Below are 23,096 nucleotides of genomic sequence, written 5' to 3' on the forward strand. Positions count from 1 at the left end.
ATGGAGGTCCCCCCCCAAAAAATGCTCCAGGCTTATGTCAAGCAAAGGTAGGGTTAGCTTAAGTTATTCTGCTAGAGCTCTTAAAAAAAGACCTCACACACACACACACACATACATCAAACTTACAATGAAGCCAAGCTTTTTGTAGTCTCTGGTGTACATGGATTTGCGCTTTTCGATGCTGCCTCCGTTGTTGGGCTCGCTCTCCACATCGAAGGCAATTCTTCGAAGCTCAAAGATGATGTCCCTCTGAGCCTGAACACACAGAGGGGGGTATATTAAAGTGCAGCTCAAGAACCAGAGACCACATTATTTCATTCAGAGCTTTATAAGGTAAGAATCCTGCTGACTCATCTGAGTTGTCTTGCAGTTTGTGAAATTAAGAGGGCCAACAACCATTTTCACACACTGTTTTATTAAGAGGCCAAATCAATATTGTTAATTGTTATTACATCATCATTTTTAATATCAGAGGTCAAATGTGAAGCTGTTTTTCTTAATGTAAAAGGCAATTATGGTACCTATTTTGACAGCTTGATTGCATAATGACCGGCGGAGGTGGGTGCTTATCCTCTAATAATCCCACACGGTACAATCCAGTTGGACAAGACAGAGTTTGCTGCTGTTAAATGGCTAGGAAAGAGCACTGATGTCTAATCAATAAAAACAAACATGTCACGATGAATAAAGGCATTTTATTTAATTTTCAATCGACAAATACATAACAAAATCCCTGTCCTGGAAACACTGGCAACAAACGTATTTCAATCCATCACTAAAAGGTGAAGAAGTTTAACGAATATTATTTTTGGAAGTCGTTGCACAATACTACTCTGGTTAATTAGCTACAAAAATATTGTTTCTTCTGCCAAGTCTGAGACAAACTAAGCAGCATTAATTGAAATTATTTTTAGAAGTTTTGTGCTGGATCTATCTGAACACATTGCAAAGCTATAGTTTCAGGATAATATTTTTTCTTTTTTTAATATACTTTCTTTAATGACCGTAAAAGCTATTGGTTCAATTTATGGTGTTCAACTCACAATGTATATATTTTTAACAAAAATACTTTTATACTTTATACTTTTAACGTTTTAATTCTCTTAATTTCAAGATTTTTTTCAGCAGGATCCAAACCTGGTCCTGAGGATCCATCTTGGTCATCATGCGATCCTCATACAGGTTGAAGTTGAGCACCTGCATCACATACAGCTGATGTGCCATCTCATCATTAATGGGTGTGGGGCTCCGGATTACATTCTGCATGAGGACGTCAAGATAGAAAAAGAGTTTTAATTAATAGAATATGTAAAAAAAAGATGGAAGGTTTTATGACAACAAAGTGAGAAAAAGTCAGAATTTTGAGGGTGAACAAAAAAGAAGACTCGGGGAAAATCAACTGAAAACATTGGGAATAAACTTTCAGAAAAACTTACAGTGAGAATGATGGAGCGTAGCTGCTTCTGAGCTAGAATGTGGGCCATCTCCTGTGGATTTAGAAAAAAAGAAAAAAGAGGAACAAAAGGAATAGAGAAAAAGAACATAAGAAGAGAGAAAAGAGAAAGTGGGGAGTGATAAAAGTGAGACAACATATCAAGGCAAACCTCTGATCTTAAGATTTTCTATGCAAAAATGAAAAGAATAAAGAGTTCATGGCAGTGACAGGCTGCAAAATAATAAGAAAAAGAAGCTCGAGACAGAAACTTAGAGGGGATAGTAGATGCGCTAGCGGATGTCTTCTACAATGCAAACTACGAAGTGTGCTAATCAAGGGTGCACTTACTGTCAGGGGACAATTTAGGATGTCCACAATGTTCTCATCAAACTACCATGTCGTGTGCAGTGAGGAAGCAAAGTCAGAAACAGAGACAGAGAGGGTGAGTGAGTGAGTGAATGTGGCGTGAAGTAAAAAAAAAAAAAAAGAAAGCTAATTTCTGCCAGTGGTGCAGGTTGTGGTTCTGCTGGGGATGAAGGAAGGAGGGTTGGAGTCCATAATAATAGCTTCACTGATGGTTGAGGTCCTTTTGAACGCACACGAACAATCAAATAGATGCTGTTTGACGCTCACACTCTTAAAATAAGCAACAAGACAACACTGCATTTTGGAAACTGCCTGTCTGCAAAAATATATATAGACGTGGACACATATTTTTATATATGCGTTTATAAATGGAGCCTGATGACCCAGAAAAAAAGTTTCTGCAAACAACAAAAATAAAAAAGTAACAAAGAAGACTTCATTGCAACGCTAGAATCTGTATGCGTCCTTTTTTCGCCAAACATGTCTTCAGCTCTGAGCGCTGAACACGAGACGGGCCCTCGAGTTAGTGTCATTCATAATTAATGTGAAAAGTGCATCACTGGGCCCTGTGGTGCTGACGCGGGGAGCGTGTAATTGGCTACAGGTGAGAGGGAGAGATGAGAGAATGAACATCACTTCGGCAATGACGAAGGGAAAGACAGATGCTTTTATCGTCGAACACAGAGCAAACCAAAACACACACAAAGTCACGCATTTGTTCGTTTCACCGTTACATCACCAAACTGCTGGGGATTGCGACAGAATAGGTGGAGCAGTTGGAAGCCTCACCTGTCTCTTCTCCTCTGGAGCTTTGAGGAACAGAGCGTTGATAACAGCGATGGTGTAGGTCTGGATGTCTTGATCAGTCCTGGAATCAAAGGAAACATGTGCTTTATTTAAAATGATTTATGAAAACCGGGTTATTAACAAAAACAGTTACATTTCATACCCCTGAAGGTGTGGGATGAGCTGTCCAATCGTGATCTCTTGCGCCACCTTGTGGTAAAGATCTTGACTGTTGAGCACCATGGACTCCAGGATGGCCAGGGAACGCTGCAGCACTGCCGTGTCCATGGCGGTCTTGTTCACAAAGCTGGCAATCTTTAGATCATCAGAGAACACAGAGTTTTTAAACAATGCAAAGTAGTCAGTCTACTTTTAACATTTTCTGATGTAGAAGGAAGGATGTAGAATACTTCCTTCTACCTTGGTAGAAGGAAGTATTTAGACCTCCTGAACATTTTCTACATTTTGTCATTTTTCTACATTATGTTTGTTTTTGTGGGATTTTATGTCATACACTACCCGAGTAGTTAACTATTGTGAAGTGAAAGCAAAGTAGCTAAGATTTTTGCTGTAAAACATCTTGAAAAACTATGTATCAAAAAAAATAACTATGTTCGTTCTAATACATTCCAGGTTGTTGTAATCTGACAAACTGTGAAAAGGGTACTGCATGTGTGAATATAAATGAAGAATCTTACATTTTTACCCTTTAACTCATAACAGTTAATTAAAAAAGCCACTAAATTTTTATTTACCATTAATACCATTTAACTATGACCTCACCAGGAAAGATGGTAAGATTTGACTCTGTGAAATATATTAAACTCCTCATGAAAAAAAAAATAAATTTATATATATGCACACACAGACAGAATCACGGGCTCCCAATAAATGTAGAGCCTGGCTAATGTGGCATTTTCCTGGCTGACCTTTTTGATAAAGGCCACAGAGAACGTATCCCAGGAGACAATCCCATGGTCCATCAACTCTACAAAGGCCGTCAGAGTAAAGGACAGCAGGTCACCGAAACTACGGGATAAAAAACAAACATAAACAATGGAAAACTTCTCTACACCAGTTGGCAAAGAGCAGTATTTTGAAGCAAAGTCCAAATGCCTCAGGAAGCAACGAGAAGCAAGCGGTCAGCAGAGAGAGAGAAAGGTGGCGGAGAGGAAGCAGAGTGCGACTTGAAAAAAACTCCAGGCTGCAAAATGGCTCGCTGAAGACAGAGAAGCAGAAACGAACGTAGCAGGAGACATGAGTTTTGAGCTCAAGCACGGACAGAATGGCTGTCAGCAAACAGCAGGACTGTCAGAAGGTCAGCAGGAGCTGGATGGAGTTCATTCAGGACCAGAGGGGTTGCTTTCACAGGACAGATGCAGTTACACAAATATAAGCAGAAATAAATTAAGTAGATGAGGCTGAGAGCGCGACAGGAAGCCAAAGCAAGAACTTATTAGATAACTGATTCTCATGAACCTGCAGGAACAACCTAATTAAATAACCGGGGATTTCTTATTACTTTTCTCAAAGTAAAGAAAAATTGTAGTAAAAGGTTTAACATTATAAACATGATTTGGTTTCACCAAAAGTGAAGCAATGCTGACCTCTGCTGTTTATACCTGGTTTTACCTTCTTATTTTATTAACGGAAAATAAAGCAAAGAACGCCAAAAGATGGATCTCAAAATGAAATATCACCAAAGGTTAATTTATTTTATCCATCCAGCCATTGTCTATAGCTTATCCTTGTTGGGTCGCAGATGGCTGGTGTCCATCTTCAGCGGTCAAGATCATTTACCTCAGTAATTAAATTACAGAGCGATATGAGTGTCTATTTTTATCAACCCTGACTATTAGGCCTTATGGGCAATAAAATCTGTTCTGTGGTTTAGAGACTTAAAACGACAGTCAATGATGTCATAAGCGTTCCTACTCTAAAAAGTAAATATAGTAGGTTAGTAAGTATTGCTGCACAGCAGAGAATTGGAAAACAGTTTCATGGAAAATTAGTAACTCACACCGGAAAACAAAACAGCTTTTTCTTATACAAAAAATGTAGAGAAATATGAAATGATGGAAATACTGAAACTAAAGACTACTTGAGGCAAATACAGAGACAATCCTTGTAGAAAGATGGAGGATGGTCCTGTGATGATAAAAGCTTTTGACTAACAACATCAAGGTCAAAGAGAAGCTGAATGAAGGACTCGATGTGAGCGCATGGACAACCCCTTCAACCTGAGCACCATTTTATAAAGAGAACCAAGATATAATTCAGGTGAAGACCAGACAGCTGAACCACACATTTGGGTAAAAGTGGTACAATTTCAGAAAAATAAATAAAATAAAATCTTGGTTTTCTTTTGCTTTTTTTTGCGAATGGTTTTGTCACTGGCTGCCCAAACCACATGCAGGAAAAAAAATTAAGCATTTTCTTTTTTTAAAAAAAAGGGAGGCCTGTGTTAAAATTCCCGCCGAGGCCAGAGTCTTAATCATGCAGACTCGAGCAGCGAGGTTAGGAAGAGAAGAGCGCCAGCGGTGTTACCCGACCGAAAGACGGAGCGGGAAAGGGAGGGGGGCTTACCATGGCTTCATAATCTTCTGAAGTTTCTGATAGCGCCTGCAAAGATTTGAGAAACTTTGGTGTCACAGAGGGGAAACAACATAAGAAAACCTAGAGCTGGCACACAACAGGTGACAATACTCTTCATGTACTCTTCTTATGAAGATAAAGTGAAGTGTTTCAATCCAAATTTTAATACTTAAACACATTGTTGTTCTGTGAATCTGCTGGGACATTGAAAGCATGCAAAGCAAAATCAGATGAAAATGCAATCAGCGGCAAACTTTATTTTTTCAAAGCGAGCCTAAAAGCCACATTGTGCTGCAAATACGCCTTAAAAAATGGAAAAGAGGACAAATATATAACACACCATCACAGACAAAAACGACAAATACTTAAAAAAACAAATTAAATACACAAAAATATAAGCAAAGACATGCTTTAAAATATGTTTTTAGTTGGTCTTTAAAGGAAGCCACTGAGTCCGCTAGAAGCTAAGTTAAATTAGCATGTTTGCTATGTTAAGTTCATTTAAAGGGAAAAAAGAAGGAATCCATTAACAGTAATACATTGTTTATTTTTTCAAAGCGAGCCTAAAAGTCACATTGTGCTGCAAAAACGCCTTAAAAAATGGAAAAGAGGACAAAAACAGAATTACCTGTGAACAGACATGAAGTTCTCTTTAGAAGTTTACATCGACTCATTATGAGTCAACGTTTTTATTTTCATTTTGGGTTATTAATGACTCATATGGATGATTCTTTATCCAGGTTGGAATGATCTTAAAACATACAACTTCGAAAATTTCAAAAACCAAGAATTGTGAAGATAAGTTTGAAATCATTGCAATTTCTTTAAGGTATGAGGAATAACTCAAGCTAAATGACTTAGAAAGTCATTTTAAATCAGAGGAGGCAAAAATTGAGGTTTTTGCCCACGATGTTTGGAGGATTCAACCTAAGTTTTCAAATCTAAGGATACGAAAGTTTTGAAAACCTTTTGTTTTCATATCTTTAACAGATTGTTTCTGTTTTGAAAGATAACTGAAGTGTAGAATATAATAAGCCGGCAATGAAAAAGAACAGCTTCATAAAGCTTGATAAGTTTCTGCTATTTAAATTGCCCAAATTAATGACGATTGTGATATTAAATGTATTTTTACGTCATTTCTTTGACGTAAACTAGTTCATTTTATTCAACTAATTCAAGAGTTTTACTGCTTTGAGTGTACATTTGCAGAGTGCTTAGAAGTCTGTGGATTTTGTCAGGAATCCTCTTGATGCCAGCAAACTTTTTCAGAATGACTACAATTAAAATTTTGATAAATTAACAAAGTATGCCTAATTGCTAAAAAAAAAAAAAGTTGCTATGGCTATTCTAAGCTGAAAGCAGTTTGAATAATTGTAGCAATTATCCTTAATAAATAAATAAAAAGTCAGTCATGCAATAAAGTCGGAGATGGGGTGAAATAAAATGCACTGATATTCCTCTGACTAGCCAGCAAACTCGGGCCTCTAGATGTTCAGCAGAAGATGCTGTCATTGTACACAGATGAAATGAAATAAATTAGGTATGCTCTTTTTTCTTTTGTTCTAATCTAAGAAAAACGAAAAACGTAACTTGCTACGCCATGTTTTGTCAGTAGAGGGCGACATCTGCTTGAAGGTAACACAGCTCTGGTGGACAGCAGCAGTAGAATCCCACCAGCTGATTTCCACATGAATGCAGGGCCTCACGCTTTTGGGAGAAGCATCAGATCAAACAGCGGCTCTGCCCTCAGGAGCCTCAAGCATTGTGCCTCTTGAATAATTACAGTTCACCACGTTGGCTGCCAGGCGCACTAATGAGTGTGTGAGTGTTTGTTTCTGATATCCATCTACATTTCTGGGTCTAATAAGCTCATTTTGTTGATATGAAAGTGCAGCAGAAACACTCGCTCTGCATCTCCTCCTTTACCCACACACACACACATTTATCTCAAGCTCTCTCCAGCCGAATAACTAAAGCAGTCATTTACATAAGAAATATATGTAATCAAAGAGCCGGGAGCATGAGCAGAGCTAACAAGTGTGGTGCTGTAAAATCTCTGGACAGTAACACTAAATAGAGTGAAGTATTTGTGCATTTTGAACTTCAGAATTTTAAATTAAGAAGTGATTTTCCACGTAACCAAACAGGCTAGTAGGCAGAAATGGGAGAGAATTATAGTGTTTCAGCAGAAAGGAAGACGTTTAACTCTCTGGCGGCAATTTGAACCTCCATGTACCTGCAAAACAAACTAAATAGCACTATTTTAAAAACCGGCACAAACTGCTTTTAAACATTCACTGCGTGGAGTGTGACAGAACCTGACAGCGTGTGTTTCTTCTCCACAGCAGGTTCAGATTTTCACAGCACTATATTAAGGAAGTGTTTGACATTGTGTGATGTTCTCGATTTCATCAACTTTCTCTTTACAGTCCAAAGAGTTGAATAATGAAAACTGCATCAAGCATAAAATGCTGATAGATTTCACCTTAGGAAACTAATGAACATTAATCATCACCCTAGATGGTTTAAAGAGACACCAGTCCTCGACATAACACAAATCTTCAAAGATCTCAAAACTTGTAGCGTCCATTAAACTCACAGGACCTTTTCGCTGCACTTTCTGTTTTCACACCTGGGTGACACTTTACCTTGCCATGTATGCTGGTGTACTGAAAAACAACTGCTACATAGGAAATAAAGGTGATTTTATTTGCAGAGCTGAATTTAGAGGATTGAGTATGTTGCTTTTGCTGTGAAGTCACACTTTCTATTTAGTTATTTGGAGGGCGTTTTATGTTTAAGGGTCAACTAAATGTCTGATTACAGCATTTTAGTACTCTGAAAGTGTGACCAAGAAGTGAAGTTCAAGCATCTGGCATGCTGAGGTGAGTGAATATTGGCCAGGTCACACAAGTGGCAGAAAGTGTTAATATGCCCCCCACAAACAAATAAATCCATAACATCCTCATAGCTATTGTCCAAAATAATCTCTGCACTTCAATAGCTCTGGAGGGCCAGGTTTTCTTCCTTAAATTTAGTTCCATGTTAACTTCATGAGGACACACCTGTAGACGACTGCACTGACAACTTGTGTAGCTTATGAATTGGTAATGCAAACCACCAGTTTAATCAGTCTGCATTTCTTCTGCTGTAGTTCTCTCTAAAATATATATTTACAAGTCCAGTTCACTGAAATGACTACAGAAAATTCGTTTTTCATCTGCATGCGTGCTTGATAAATGAGGACCACTGTGTCACGGTTTTAAATAAATAAATGAAAACAAGAAATGCAAAAACTGTTCAGAGGTTAAATTTGAGTTGGCATCCTTAAAATCTTGGAGCGTATTTACTTTTGAAATGTAAATAAATGTCAATGGTTTCTTTCCGAATTCAGATGAAAACACATTTGGGAAAATGAGAGGAGAGAAAAATTATCTTAAGAGAAAGGAAAACACTGTGTAAGGCGAGCAAACAGTTTAACTTACTCAGTGCCACTTTCCACCATCTGAGTGAGCAGCGAGATGCCGTCCAGGTTGATGAACTCCTGCGCGAAGGTGATGTCCCTGGAAGCGTTGGCCAGGTCTTTCAGTGACTCCAGCTTTGCATCCATGCTGGATGACTGGATCCGTTCATGAAGCTGGAGGGCCGTCTGGTACTAGAGGAGAAAAGACAAAATTTCATAGTGAATTAGAATGTTGTTTAGTTTTCTTTTTTATTATTATTAAATGTTGTTTAGAGAAGTTAAGACTTACGGGAGAAGTGGTTAGACGCAGGATGGAGCCATTTTTGATGTCATTGCGATTCTGTGGAAGATTTCCAACACGCAAGCACAAATTAGCATGCGCTCATAGCTTCTCTTTCGTCCCAGATGGAGGCTATAGTGAAAAAAAAAAAGAATCTGAAAACCAAACCTTTTCTGTGATGTAGAAATTTGTTGCATCAGCAATCTGCAGAGCATAGGTTTCATGGCTCCCCAAAGACCATCTGAAAACAAAGAAAATAAAATCATGAACACTTTAGCTGATATTAAAAGGTGAAGAAAATCTTGAACCTAACAGCATTTCAAAAATGTATAATGAAGAATAAACACTTTCCAATGCATGCAGCACACTTACCCCTCACACACTTCCTTTATAATGGCTGAAAGAGGCTTTTTCTGTGGATAAAGACAAAGCTACATTAGGTTCACAGTCCAGACTGACGTTCCACTCAATCCAGAGTGGGCTGCAATTATTTCAAACAGCAGGGCTGGAACAATGAGAGACTGTTCATCTTGTTTATTTGTCTTACTGCTGTTCTGAGTTTGCCAACCATGTGTAGTCTATTGCTCCGTTTCTTTCATTTCGTGCTGTGCTAAAAGACCTTCTGAGGCCACAGCAGAGGGATTCTGCCTCTAGAAGCTTTGAGGAGCACATTCTTAATTGCATTTTAAAACTTTTTGTTCGTCTTAGCAGTACAATGAAACACACCACAAATTCTCAATTCCTCAAAAAACGTTAGTAAAAAGAACAAACAAAAAAAACAATCGAAAGTGAAACGTGTCTTGATTTAGATTAGGGAACATATGTGGGCAGAATAAGAGGGAACAGAAAAGATTAAGCTTTAAAATTTAGTTTCAGATAGTTTTAAAGTACAGAATCAAAATGCAGAATTGACGATAGCCTAAGCTACATTCATAAATTCTCATCAAGTCCCACGTAAACCTTACTTGTATTGATTTGTACACGGCAGCCGGCTTGTTACCGAACCCACGGTTTCTAAATTTGTTATGGAGAGATTCCACACTCAACTACAGTGGAAAGACTTTAAAATATGGTGTCTGCATAAAACAGAGCTGAGAAGGAAAAACACAAGGAAGAATATGTGCAAAGAAGAACATAAAGAAGTAATGACAGAATAAAGGACTCAGGAAAGGTTTTGGAAGGAAAGAAAAAAAAAGCAGGGAGGTGCAAATGTCACAAAGAAATATCAAACTATAGGAAGACAAAGTAAGTAGGACAAAATAAATGGACTAAAGAGAAAAACTAAAGAAAGAAAAATTAAAGAAAGGAGGTAAACAGAGGAAAGACAATAAATGAAGGATACCAGAATAAAAACTTCGGCTGGAATGGAAACCAGAGGGAAGAGGAATAAAAAGGGACAGCACAAAAGACACTTGGAACAAAGAACGGAAAAAAAAGAAGCAGACACAAATGGAGAGGCAGAGAGACACAACATTTATACAATATGATGGGTAAACATCCGTAAACACAAATATTTTTCCAATTTTCCTTTTCCAGATGGAAAACAAACAAACAAGCATTCTTCAGCCATTTTGAAATGCCACAAACTAACAAAACCCAAAGCAGATTCAGAAACCGAATCTTTCGAGGCGGTGAGAGACAACAACTTTTCATAACAGTAACACTTTATTGGATGTTTTCGAAGGCGTTCAAGAGAGACTCAGAGCTTCTGATGTTACTTTTCAAACCCAATGAAGCTGTTAGAAGGCGTTTACAATGTGGATGTGGGAGCTCAGTCTGCTCATAAACAATTTAGTTTCTTTTAAATAACACCTATTTTTCTATTGAAAACAAAATGTGAAGACTTTTCACTTAGTGTTAATTTGTTTGGTGCCCAATGACTCATCCGCTAATCAAAGTTTAGAGATGATACAGTGGCTCAATAGAAGTACAACACTGGTCATGAACAATACTTACAAAATCATTTTTAAAAAAAGAAGAAAAATATGCAAATTGACTAAATAAAGCACTTTTTTTGTCATATATAACTGATGTAAATAAGTCAGGTTTGTTCTCTGGGATTGACTTCAGAGCTGCATGACAACCAAAAAACTGACTGGTTAATGTCCTGATATGTTGCTGCAATATTTCAACATTGCATTTCCTCATGATACTATCGATTTCTTTTTAAGTGCACAAGTCCCTTCTGCAGCAAAGCACCACTATAACACGATGTCGTCACTCCCAGGTTTCATAATTAAGACGGTGTTCTCACATTTGTAAGCTTCGCCCTTTTTCCTCCACAATGTAATGATGGTTTTTGTCACTGAATGCATTTGCAACCTACTCTAGATTCTTTTGTTGCTTTTGGAATACTAATAGTTGCCTTTTAAACTATGTTTAAATACATTGTGAATAGTGGCACTCTCGAACCAGCTTCGGTTATTTTCCTCAGCTCTTTCCATTTTGTTCATTTGGCACCGACATATTTATATTTTTATATGAGGTTCAGATTTTTCTCTCTGATATCACGTTTTTTTTTATGTCACAATTAGAAATAATGTGTTTGAGTATGTCAGATATCATGAAGTCATAAATTCTAGTCTTTAAAAAACATTTTAGAAAAGACATATTAATTGTAGTGAATGTAAACTTGTGGGTTTGAAAAAAGTTATTGCAAAAAATCTCAGTATCCAGGTATTTAGCAAACTATTTTGGTGATCTTACCTCACCTAAAACAAAAAATGTTTAGGAGGATTCAATACAAAAAAAAAAGTTATGCATCGTTTCCGCCAGTGGACAGAAATATTTGGTTTCACCTGAATGTGTCAAGTCAGATATATTTCCTGATCCTGAAAGATTCCTGGATCGTGATAAGGGCATACCTTGCATGAAGGATTAGTCTTTTCATTTCTTTGTTTATTAGAATTTGCCAAATCTATTTTGTTCCACTTTGAAATAATTCAAGTCATTCAGATTCCTCTAAATCTAAACAGCATTTTTTGACAAACATAAAGTAAATAAAGTCGCATACTGAGCAGGGTATAATTGAATTAGGCGATTTGGATCACTGCAGACTCTGTGTCGTTATGCATAGATGTACAGTTTAGTATTTTGGCTGCACTACTTTGTTGTCCTATAATTGTCACAATGCAGCAGGGTTATGCTTTGTGATGTACGCCCAGGAGTACAGTGCACTAAGAACTGAGAAAGCAGGATAAAAAAAATTTAAATATGTATTGGGTCAAATAAGTCAACTATTGCTATTTTTAAAGGTAAACGGTGCTCTGCAGCCCAAACATTCCAGCAAAGTAAATCTGTTTAATCCTATGACATTTGCTGGGCAGCCTGTAAATGAGATCAATAGTTGTAGCATTTTTTGTGCATGTAAACCTCAAAACAAAACTATTCACTGGGCCATCAGTAGCCTATTCCTTGCAGTCCACATTTTCTTATAGGTTACAAATATTGTTTTTATCAAGTTCTTAATAACAGCAGGGGCAGAGAGCTACTTCCCATCCTTGGGTTGAAAAACATTTTCCCAACAAAACCCTTTTTTGAACACTACACTGCTTTGCACTTTTATCAGCATTTTTGAGCAAATGCAAATGTTTTGAGTCAGACATTAAAGATACTGTATTTCTATATGAAATGACTAGTCCATTTGTTGGGATGACTGTCCTTGTCTCAGAATACAAAGCAGCATGAGAGAAGCCTTTGCAATGATAACTGACAATAAACTTGTTTTTTTTCTTTCTTTTTTTTGTTGTTTCGCTGGATTTTGCCAAATGTCTTACAAGGAGTTTGTAATACAGACACGTCCTGTTGGATGTGTGTGCATATTATTACACTTTATATGCAAATCTTTAATTATTCTCACTTTTATATCCAAAAAAGACTTTGCAGGCAGCTCAGGGAACATTGTCTTTCTCAAGGGCACTTCGGCATGCTGCAGGACAGGGCAACGAACCTCCAGTTTTTCAAAGGAAACCTGATATAAACCCATTTTCTGGCCAACTTTATGTTTTTCTACATTTCATAAATGCTTTGAATTCAACAGTGTCGTAATAAAATCTGCATTGTTGGTGCCTCTTTGTTCCTGTTTGTGTAATAAAAAAGAGACGGAATTGTTATTTTTCTATCTTCCCTTATGTCAGAGAAATTAAAAACAAATACAATGGAGTATTCCAATTAGGCAGAAAAATAACGTGAATGAGTGCAAAATTAAGCAGACAAAGCCTACATGCTGTCTTATAACATCATTTTAGAGATTATATTCCTATATAGAGACAAAGGTCAAGTATCAGAAGTTGAGTGGAAGTTCTGAATTTTAGGTGGTGATCTATGAACATGAATTAATTAAGTTTCAACCCATGAATGTTTAACTAGTACTCGTTAAGGGTGAACTTGCAAACCTCAACCAGATAATTAGACAACACAAAAACCGACAGAAGCCGGATACGAACCCAAATGACTGCAAACACATCAGCATCAGCACTAAAACGGCTCCCATACAAACACTTCTACATAATGAAATCGCATAAGAAGGGGCTGTACCCACATCAACAATTAACAGAACAACAACAAAACAAAAGCAGACATACACATTTGCATTCACGCACACCCCCGCTTATAAATGAACAATCTTTTGCTGGGTTCAGACAACTCAAGCAGCAGCAGAAGCCCACTCCTCATCGCATGACTCAGACAGCCATATGCTACTGCGGGGCCTATTGTACCGAGGAGATCCAAGAGGAGAAGGAGGAGGAGGAGAGGCAGGAAAGGGAGGGGAGGGCTGGTGGTGGAGGACAAGAGAAGAAGAGGAAGAGCGCAAGTTTCACAGTCACAACACAAAGGAGGGAGGAGGAGTGAGCGGGGGGATGAATGAGAGGGAGAGGCAAAGAGCGACAAGGAGGAGAAAAGAAATAGGTGGAACAAGAGAGATATGACAGATAAGAGAGTTGGAGAAAAGCGGAGGAACGAGCGATGGAGGCAGGTGGATTCAAGATTAAGATCCAAGACTATACTAAAGCCAATTTACATTAAGATAAATAAGTAGTTCATAAAACATCTCAGCACATCCCTCAATCTACACTCTGTATTTTTTCCAAACGACTCATAGCAAAACCAGAAGCACAAGTACTCCATAGTTCAATGCTTCATTCATTGGATTATCCAATGAGAAGGGCATTTGTAGCTCCAGTTGCCTCAATGACTCATAGCTTGTACAGTAATTAACCCATCTGTGAGTCTCACACACATGCGCACGCCCGCGCACACACCCACAAACACACAGGCACAGAGAAAAAGGCCACATTACACACTGTATGTGGAATTAAACAGCAAACATGTCTTCTTTATGCGAGGTAGTCATTATTTGGGCTAATTATTTTATTACTGAGTTAGTCACCGTTTGTCAGACACCGACCATAGGTTGACATTCAGAGCAGGCCATAATGAGAATTTAAAAAAGGTTAACATTCATCTTAAATTAGCAGTCAGTGCGCTTAAGCAAATTGTTAAAAGCAGTTCAGTTATGAGCTTTTCAATGAATCTAATGATGAGAAATTAAACACAAGTTCTTGTTTAACTACATACTTTCAAGTTAGAGGCCACTTTGTTTTTCTTTCTTTCTTCTAAATTTTGTCCAGCTCCCACTGCAGCAGCAAATCAAAACCACAAATTGACATTTCATTTAAGTAATTAAAATGATGTAACATATAAAGTCATTTTATGATCAGATATGTGATAAAATGTTCATAAATTAGATAAAAATACAACTAAGTGGAGATAAAACCAAGCAGTCAGATTTGCCTCATAGTTACCACTGAACCTAAAGCATGAAGGCCGAGTACAATGCAGAAATGTAGGAGAAACTTAGTGCTTTGTGAAGTAGATTTAATATGGTGAGATTTGAAATATGTGTTGTTAGATTTCCCAGTAGATGTAGGCCACTTATTGATAGAGCTATACAGACATTTACGAAACTTTCTGTTTTCATTGTTTGAAGTCGTTTTAACAAGCTGTCAGAGGACGTGAATGTGTTTTCTGTGTGGAGCACAAAGTAAGGGAACGTTACTCTCCCTCCACATGTTGCTGCCCGCGCACAGATGAGCCTTTTTCTTATTTACCAAAAGACCAACATGGCAGTTTGGAAAATATTTCTGGTCAATAAAAGCTCTGACAGGTAAAGTATGGAAACTATAAGAGCACTTTCCATCACTATTATAAAAGCAAATGCTCTTTTAAACTGATTATGCTATTTATTTTCACTCATAATTATCACACTGAGAATCTCATAGCAGTCGATGTCTGATGGATCTTCTAAATAGCAACAAGAGCCTATTAGAGGAAGTGCGCAATATTGCATAACTGAGAGATTCTCTCAAAACTAACCATAAAGATGAATTGTTTTTCCTAAGAGGAGGCACTCTTTTTGATTTGTTGGATCACAAAACATCACAACAGGCTCATTCTGTTACTGTAGCTCAAAAGTTGAGCCTCCACCAGTCACGAAATCAAAATGAGTCCTCAGCCAATAATATGAACCTTACAACATGTCCATAATGCGCTCATCTGTGTCTGAGTGGGTGTTAGAGGGAGAAATTTCCACAAACAAAAGAGAACCAAACTTGTTTTTTAAAATCCCACTAAATGAGCAATCAATATTATTTTTGTATTTGCTATATAGATGTAACCCATTTACAAGCTGCTGTTGAGTGTGAATATCTGTTGATGCTATGGGAAGAATGTGGTGTAGAGCATCAAATTTACATTATAGTAAAATCTTTTCAGAAGTCTGAATTTCTAAATCAAAACTCTAAACATTTACATTGATCAAACAGGGACTGCATGAGGCTACAACAAACAAATCTTTGAAAAAATAGTTTGAGAGTGATGAAACCTTTATTCGAAATCTTCCCGTTTCAGTCATGTGAGACCATACACCCGTCTTGCTGGCTGGGTGTATGTGTGGGCTTACAGTGAGTATGAAAACAACTCTTCATATGGGATCCAAAATATATATATTTTTAATCACAAGTCAACTATCAAATAAACTGGTGCAAGAACTTCGAAGAACTACTTAAGGATTAAAACGGATTTAAAAGACTTTGGTTAATAAAGAAAGCTTGATTGTCGCAGTCAGTGTAACAACTTTGAAGCTGCGCTTGTGTAGCTGTGTTTTTCCATTAGACATCTTTAATTAAGAGCCCTACCTTTGGGCCAATTAGACTCATTATTGAGAAAAATGGAAAAGCTGCTTTAAGCCCGGATCCCACCTCCCTGTTGCCCCCGAGCGTCTTTGTTATTTACACAAAATCTGATTATTGTGCACCAGTGTGTTCACACTAAATATGTATTCTGTATGCAGTGTTAACAAATCATCAGCTGTTTAACTCTAGTGATGTGTAGATGTAACAGATAAAGAATAACAGTGCTTTATAAGACACCCACCTGGTCTATCTCCATGAGCTTAGGGAAGGCCCCAGGCCACTCGATGGCCACCTTGACGATGTCTGCCGGCGGCGGCATGGCTGCCGGGAGAGTGTTTGGCGCGCGTCTCGCTGCCTCACACCACTGTCAAACAATTCTAGAGATGGTTCATCCAAATCTGCAAACAGAAAGAGCAGCACGTTGGTCCAGAGGTATGTGGCTATATAAGACACAGTTCAAAGACTTTTCTTTGAGCAGTGAGAAATTGCAGACGTCTTGCTGGCAGTGTCTTACTGTGGGGATGTTTTGTTGTCAGTATTACAGGTTCAGACAGTTGGTCACATAATGAAGATTGAGAGAAACTTCTTCAAAATTAACCTGATATTAACAGGAAACAAAAAAACATGAAAGTTGGACACAATTTGGTTAAAAAAAAGGAAAATCTAAACTGGGTTTGAAATGGACAGAACAGTAGCCATCAATAAACCTTTGGATCGACACCGACATCAAACCTATTAGAAATGTATGAATCAAGTGTAAAAGTTCTGTGCTAGGAAACCAGACAATTTAAATTAAATCCACCTGATGATAAGAATGGGTGACAAAACTGAACTAGATTCATGCAGGAAGCTCGGTAATAGATGCAAAGTGTTTAGTCTATGGCAACTCACTAACGGACATTTATTTAAATATTAGTAGAGATCTAAATTTGTGCGTGAATGTCTATATTTTGAGCCTGAATGCTGTATTATCAGTCCATCTACTCTGAAAAATAACATTTTAAACAGATTCAAATAAACAAATGTGTTTCAATCTCATTGCCCATTATGACAATCTGAAGATGACAGTAATTTTTCTTTGATATGTGAAAGTGTATGGAGAGTGCGATCAAAGGCTTTGCATAAAAAGGATTTCCTGAACAAAAGAAAATAAAGAAAACCCTGCAAACTGAAATTTGACAACTACTGTGTTTACCACAAATTAGTTACAGTACATAAAAAATGACCTAGGTGTTTAACAAGTCAAAGTGTGAACGTACTCCAAATCTGCACGTTTACTTAAAAACAATGATGCGCTCACTGGATTCAAACTCAAAGCCAGCTAAAAGCCTCTCTGCTCCTGAAGGTAATAAATGCACACACCACAACGCTGAACTCATAATCCAGGGTTCCTAAAACCTGAATTAGGACTCTTGAGAGGGCATAAAGAAGCACGATATGTGAGGGAGGCGCCAGCAACCAGACTGACCTGAAAAACCCAGTGGATTTCCAAGATAAGCCAGTTAGAGGACCAGTGGCGAGAAAAAAAGAAAAGAAAAAAAACCCAGCCAAATCACAGCCACTCTGAAGCACACAAGTGGGGCTTTGTGTGTGTGTGTGTGTGTGTGTGTGTGGGTGGGTGTGTGTGGGTGTGTGTGTGGGGGGGTGTGTGTGCGTGCGGGCGTGTGTGTATGCAGGGGGAGATCTAATGAAACCTACTACTGCTCACAGCTATAAAGTGGAAAAGTGGAAGTTTCATACAGCATATACCATCAATTATTTATTATTTATCCCTGACTGGAAAGCTCGGAACACCCAAGTTTCTGATGAAGAACTTGGTTTACTTTTTAAAAAAAAATCTTAATCCATAATGCATAAAAAGTGTCTGGGACAAATTCCTGGGAGAGCGTCATTGAGCAGAACATTTTGAATGTTGATGTACAAATCATGGATGCATGGTTATGCACAGAATGAGTGGGGGAATATGTCCATTCATCACACACAAAACAGAGAAAACCTCTGCACCCAAAGTCACAATTCAACAAAACAAAACACACAGCTCTGTGTAAATATACAATAATTCAAAGAGAGTATACATAATAATAGTTCCCTAGCCTTGTGTGTGAGTCACCCCATAATAATCCACATAACCTTAATTCAAGAGGCCGTTGTCATGGCAGCTGCTACATCAATAGCTTGAGCTTTCGGTGTGATTTTCTTTCTAAAACGGGTGACATACGCAAGTCACATCTGCTGCTCAAGGCTCACCACAGAGATATGAAAGAGTTAAACTAATTCAACAGCAGACTGGTTCTGTAATATATGTTAAATACTTCCGGAGACACTCAGCGTATGGGAGATTGGAAAGATTCCCTTTTTATTTTCCACTATGAACTTGTGCTGACATAAATAATGTTTAATGGTAAATACCAAGGCGCTGACTGCAGCATGATGAAAACAAACAGCTAAATACTGAAAAATATTGGCTGAGACTACAAGTCTTGGATTGGCCATGTCAAAATTCCAGCTTAAGATAATGTGGCTGAAATAAATCAATTCTGAAGAGTGGACCAAAATTCCTTCACGACGACGTAAAAGTGCAACTTCATTAGCATAAACAGATGTTACATTTTTGTTGTGGCTACTTTATAACATAGGGTAAGGTTGATTTAGATAGCTTTTTTGACCAGTAACAAATGAGGACGTAATCTGATTTTTATGTTTGCTTGTGCTTTTTTTAATCCTGTCCCAAAAGAAAGGAGAAGAAAAAAAAAAAAACACAAATAAGTTACAAAAAAGCTAAAACAGAAGAGAAAGAATAGACACTTTTCACAGCACTGTACATCCTGTGTTACTGTATATATTCACTCGTGTGATTTGCTAACTCATCTTCGGCAGACGGAAACATGTTAGTCATCAACATGCAGACAGTCTGTGTCAGGAAAGAGTAAAGACACTGACTGAAACCTAACCCCCATCACAGCCTGTCGAGACTTAAGCCATGACAGGCCAGCAGACCAGCAGCAGAGTTGGTCTGATGGTCTGATGCTTGGGTCACCTCTACGGGCTGCACTGAAATGAATCGACTGCTAGGAATCTGTATTCGGGATTGTAAGGCATTTGAGAAGATGAATCAAAGTAACCAAATGGTATTGTTATTGTATCTCTTAACAGCGCCTGGACAAGTTGGAAATTTCTAGAGAAACACTTTTCTGCGCCTCCCTGGCCAAGCAGTGTCTACTGTATTGTATGAATGAAACATTAGGTATAGAATACAACACATTTTGCGTCAGCACAACTACATGCCACATCGAAGAGTGAATGTTTTGATTTCTATCAAAACAAATGAAAAGCAAAGGAAACCTCATAGAAAAAAAAAAGGTTAATAAAGCTATAGTTGAAGAACTATAGCTTCTGGATTCATCTAGACTAAATGATGGGTTGTAAACTGATTTTGCAGCAACGTTTCACATTCTAAGCCAGCATTAGAGGAAACACGGCATTGCTACATTGTAAGAATGAACCAGTTTTGGTTTCTTTATCCCGTTAAAACTTAACAAGGAACACAAAATAGTTTTTTACTACCCAACAAGCAATTAAAGAAAAACAAAAAAAATCCAGCCCTAGAGATCTGCAGGAGTTTTGCATGTGGCGTCTCCTTCAATATATTAATGTAGCTGGAGCTACCTTGCAAAGATAGGTAATGTAAAAATTAATGAATTGAAGATTTTCACATGGTAATCACAGCAGAATAGCATTTCTATACGTTAGTGGTTATCTATGACAAGAGTCACTTATACACTACATAGTTTCTTACTATTTGTCAACACTGTACAAGCCGGCATAGACTGGTTACTATTAAAAAGATACAGCAAGATTTTAGAAAGTTAGGCTTCTCATACCAGCCCATCTCTCATCAATAAACACACCAATTTAAAGTCACTTAAATCCTCTTTCATTCCCATTTTAGTACTCGATTTGAACTTCAGTATATCATGCTCATCACATTTAGATAAGTAAATGCATAGAGTTGCAGCGATATGATTCACAATTTGTGTAAAAACACAATTCCATTAAATTACCTAATAAAATGGCCTCCGAATTTGTTGCTAGTTGTCAGATACACAAGCAGTCATTGCATGCAGACAAAAGTAGCAATATTCATCTCTGTGAAGGTAATTCCGATTATCTGCTAAGCAGCTGACTATAAACTAGTCACTTGAGCAGATTGAACAATATACAAACTAAATCAGCTTGTTATCCTGACCAGAATGACAAATAGATATTATGTTTTGTGCAATAAGATCTTAACTACAAACAAAAAATTAAGTTGGCCTGTATTCTTTTTTGTTTAAGTCAGTTTATCAAGCTTAAAATAACAACACGCACACGTTACAAATGTGATTATTATTCATGTAATAGTCACTAGTAGTAACGGTTCTTTTTTTCTACTTATAAAAAATATAGAACCAAGCAACTTTATTCAATTCTGTGAGGATTATATACTGTGTATTTTAGCTGCTACAGAAAAAAACAACAGAGATCCCAGATTTCTAAGAGTATTTTGCCTACCACAACATCACCGAGTACATCTTGTCCTCTATGCAACCACAAAAAGTCAAGTTCTCACCAAGTCCCTCTAATGGACGGAAACTTTGTCTGTGCACTCAGTAGTTCTCATTTGGATGACGACCGTCAGTACAAATGCAAAACTAAAACTGGAACCCTTTTATATAGCTATTTTTTAATGAAATTTTTGAAGATGAAAAAAAATGTAATCAATTTATGGAGAAATACATGATGTCCTGCAGCTATTTACTGATCAACAGCAATGACTGAAAATAAGACATTATCAAAAGATGCAAGGTCATTGTTTCTTTATCAGAGAAAAATATTTTCACCTGCAGCGCTCTAGTTTTTTTCTTCTTCTCTGCAATGCATTGTGGGCAGATGCATAAACTGTCGAGAACGACCCCGCTGTCTGCGGCACAGAAATAAACATGACTTCTATTTGTACTTTTCAGTTCAAACCAGAAAGCAATGTACATCACAGTAAAACAAGAAATATATGGATGTGCAGCATTATGGGGTTTTTTTTCTTTATCTTTGTTCCATTTAACAGCAGACGTTTTTAACTGTCGTTTAAATACCGGTGGGTCTCCTCGGATCTTATCGAAATTGATCATTTGCATGCAACTGATGAGGGGAGGTTTGTTAGTCTGTTCTCTCCAAAATAAGAGGCTCTCCTCCTGACAAGAGTACTGCAATGCAGCCTGAAGGCTGGCTCCAATAAAAACACTGAGGTTATGCTTTGTGTGTATGAGTATATTATTTCAAGCATCTTGTCATCTAACAGTGACTTCAGATGACGCAAACATGGTTACCCTGTGGGATTATTGGCTGGAAAGACACACAAACATGCAGGAACACACACACCAACCTCAGTGCTGGCAGTCGGGGCACATCTCTTTAAAAAACAGGCTTAAATCTAATTTAGAGACAAAGCAGTGCAACACACCACCACACCATGAGCAGCTTTAGAAGAAAGCGTCATCTGATTAGCATGTTCTTTTTTCCTTCCCTCTACCGCTCCTGAAAACAACTTCAAAGCAACAAGATTCAGGATTTTGTTGGGTTTTTTTGCGTGTTTGACGGTGTATTTACAGGCCTATGGAACTGTGTGTCAATTCCCATTGTGTCACTCCAACATCTCATCACAGCCGCTTTATTGTAAATGGAGGTTTGATACTGAGCTATCTGCTGTCAGAGCTCATCACGTCTGAGCAGGTTGATTTATTCCAACCTCGTTTAGTCAACCCTGAACTAGTGAAAGTTTATTTTCTGCTCCGCCGGAAGGTCAAAAAAGCTCCCAGAGAGAAACATCTCCCTGTTTTTATTTGCTGCAGAGAACTCTGGCTGTCAGGACTTGGCTCAACTTCCCTGCATCCATTTGTCCATTGATTTTGTTTTCTCACATTTGATGACTTGTGTCCCACTGTCCTCCTCTGGATTTCTCACTGAGTGATACTGTTGTGCAAAGTTAGACCATGCAGAACTTTATCCAGGAATTAGAAAAGATATTTATATTCTCCTATCTCATTTCCTTTGAAAATGTCTCATTGTACCACAAGAGTACATCTATTGAAATGTGCTAGAATAAATATATATATATATATATATATATATATATATATATATACATATATATATAGTACATGTATATCTCAAAAGAATATTCTTGGAAAGTTATTTCAGAAACTTAATTCAGAAAATAAAACTCATGAATTATTAGCTGCACACAGAGTGATACATTTTAAGTGTTTATTTAGATTAATGTGGAATATTACACCTAGCCATAACTTCCCGATTTTCAGAAAATCAAAAATATTTAAAAAGTGATTTGAAATGGATGAAAAAACTGTGATTGGATCAAGAGGTTCAAAGCACAAGCATCAATAAATAGTGCAGTGAAAGGGAACGAGCAAAAGGAAGAACAGATGAGAGATGACCACAGACTGGTTGGGCAGAGGTTGGTTTCCCCTTAATAATTCATGCAGTGTTATGTGAGGGTCACCTCATCTGTAGAGGGGTAGAGAAGAAAAGAAAAAAAAATAAAGAGAGGATATGGCTGAGAAACTCAAAGAAACATGAGAGTAAGAAAGTAAGAGGTAATAAAGCTTAAAGGAGGTAGACGCTGGTAGAACACGGCATTCAGCGTAAATGAAAGTAAAACAAAAAAAAGGCTGCAATGCAAGAGGTGGAAATGCAGCAAATGATATTGCAAAACAAAAACACACAAAGAAAAATGAATATGAAAACAGAACACCAATATTAATGGGGTAAAAACTAGAATGCATATTTTGGATATCAAAACTTGATTTAAAAAAAACTGAAATCTTTCATGTTATATAACAGAATTACTGTAGTTTTTTCCCACGGAGTTCACAATGAAGAGAAAATGTGTGAGAACTGCCAATTTATCCAATGATCTTTGAAGAG

General features: G+C 37.5%; 1 protein-coding gene across 6 annotated transcripts in view; it reads right to left on the minus strand.

The window, feature by feature from the left end:
* Positions 1 to 23,096, minus strand: part of elmo1 (engulfment and cell motility 1 (ced-12 homolog, C. elegans)) — a 101,789-nt gene that overhangs the window by 42,772 nt on the left and 35,921 nt on the right. For 2 of the 6 annotated variants that reach the window (XM_032581865.1, XM_032581864.1), the window contains exons 2-14: positions 16,360 to 16,516; positions 9,298 to 9,338; positions 9,094 to 9,166; positions 8,935 to 8,985; positions 8,668 to 8,837; positions 5,174 to 5,209; positions 3,517 to 3,616; positions 2,751 to 2,902; positions 2,591 to 2,669; positions 1,784 to 1,825; positions 1,437 to 1,487; positions 1,138 to 1,260; positions 127 to 255 (exon numbers count right to left, since the gene is read on the minus strand). In XM_032581865.1, coding sequence (XP_032437756.1) covers positions 127 to 255; positions 1,138 to 1,260; positions 1,437 to 1,487; positions 1,784 to 1,825; positions 2,591 to 2,669; positions 2,751 to 2,902; positions 3,517 to 3,616; positions 5,174 to 5,209; positions 8,668 to 8,837; positions 8,935 to 8,985; positions 9,094 to 9,166; positions 9,298 to 9,338; positions 16,360 to 16,437 — 1,125 coding nt within the window. In that variant the 5' untranslated portion in view covers positions 16,438 to 16,516. Of the gene's footprint in view, positions 1 to 126; positions 256 to 1,137; positions 1,261 to 1,436; positions 1,488 to 1,783; positions 1,826 to 2,590; positions 2,670 to 2,750; positions 2,903 to 3,516; positions 3,617 to 5,173; positions 5,210 to 8,667; positions 8,838 to 8,934; positions 8,986 to 9,093; positions 9,167 to 9,297; positions 9,339 to 16,359; positions 16,517 to 23,096 lie in introns of those variants that run through there. The other 4 variants (XM_032581866.1, XM_032581867.1, XM_032581868.1 and 1 more) reach the window with 4 other exon arrangements.

The sequence above is a fragment of the Xiphophorus hellerii genome, chromosome 13 (assembly GCF_003331165.1).
Source record: "Xiphophorus hellerii strain 12219 chromosome 13, Xiphophorus_hellerii-4.1, whole genome shotgun sequence".
Classification (NCBI taxonomy): Eukaryota; Metazoa; Chordata; class Actinopteri; order Cyprinodontiformes; family Poeciliidae; genus Xiphophorus; species Xiphophorus hellerii.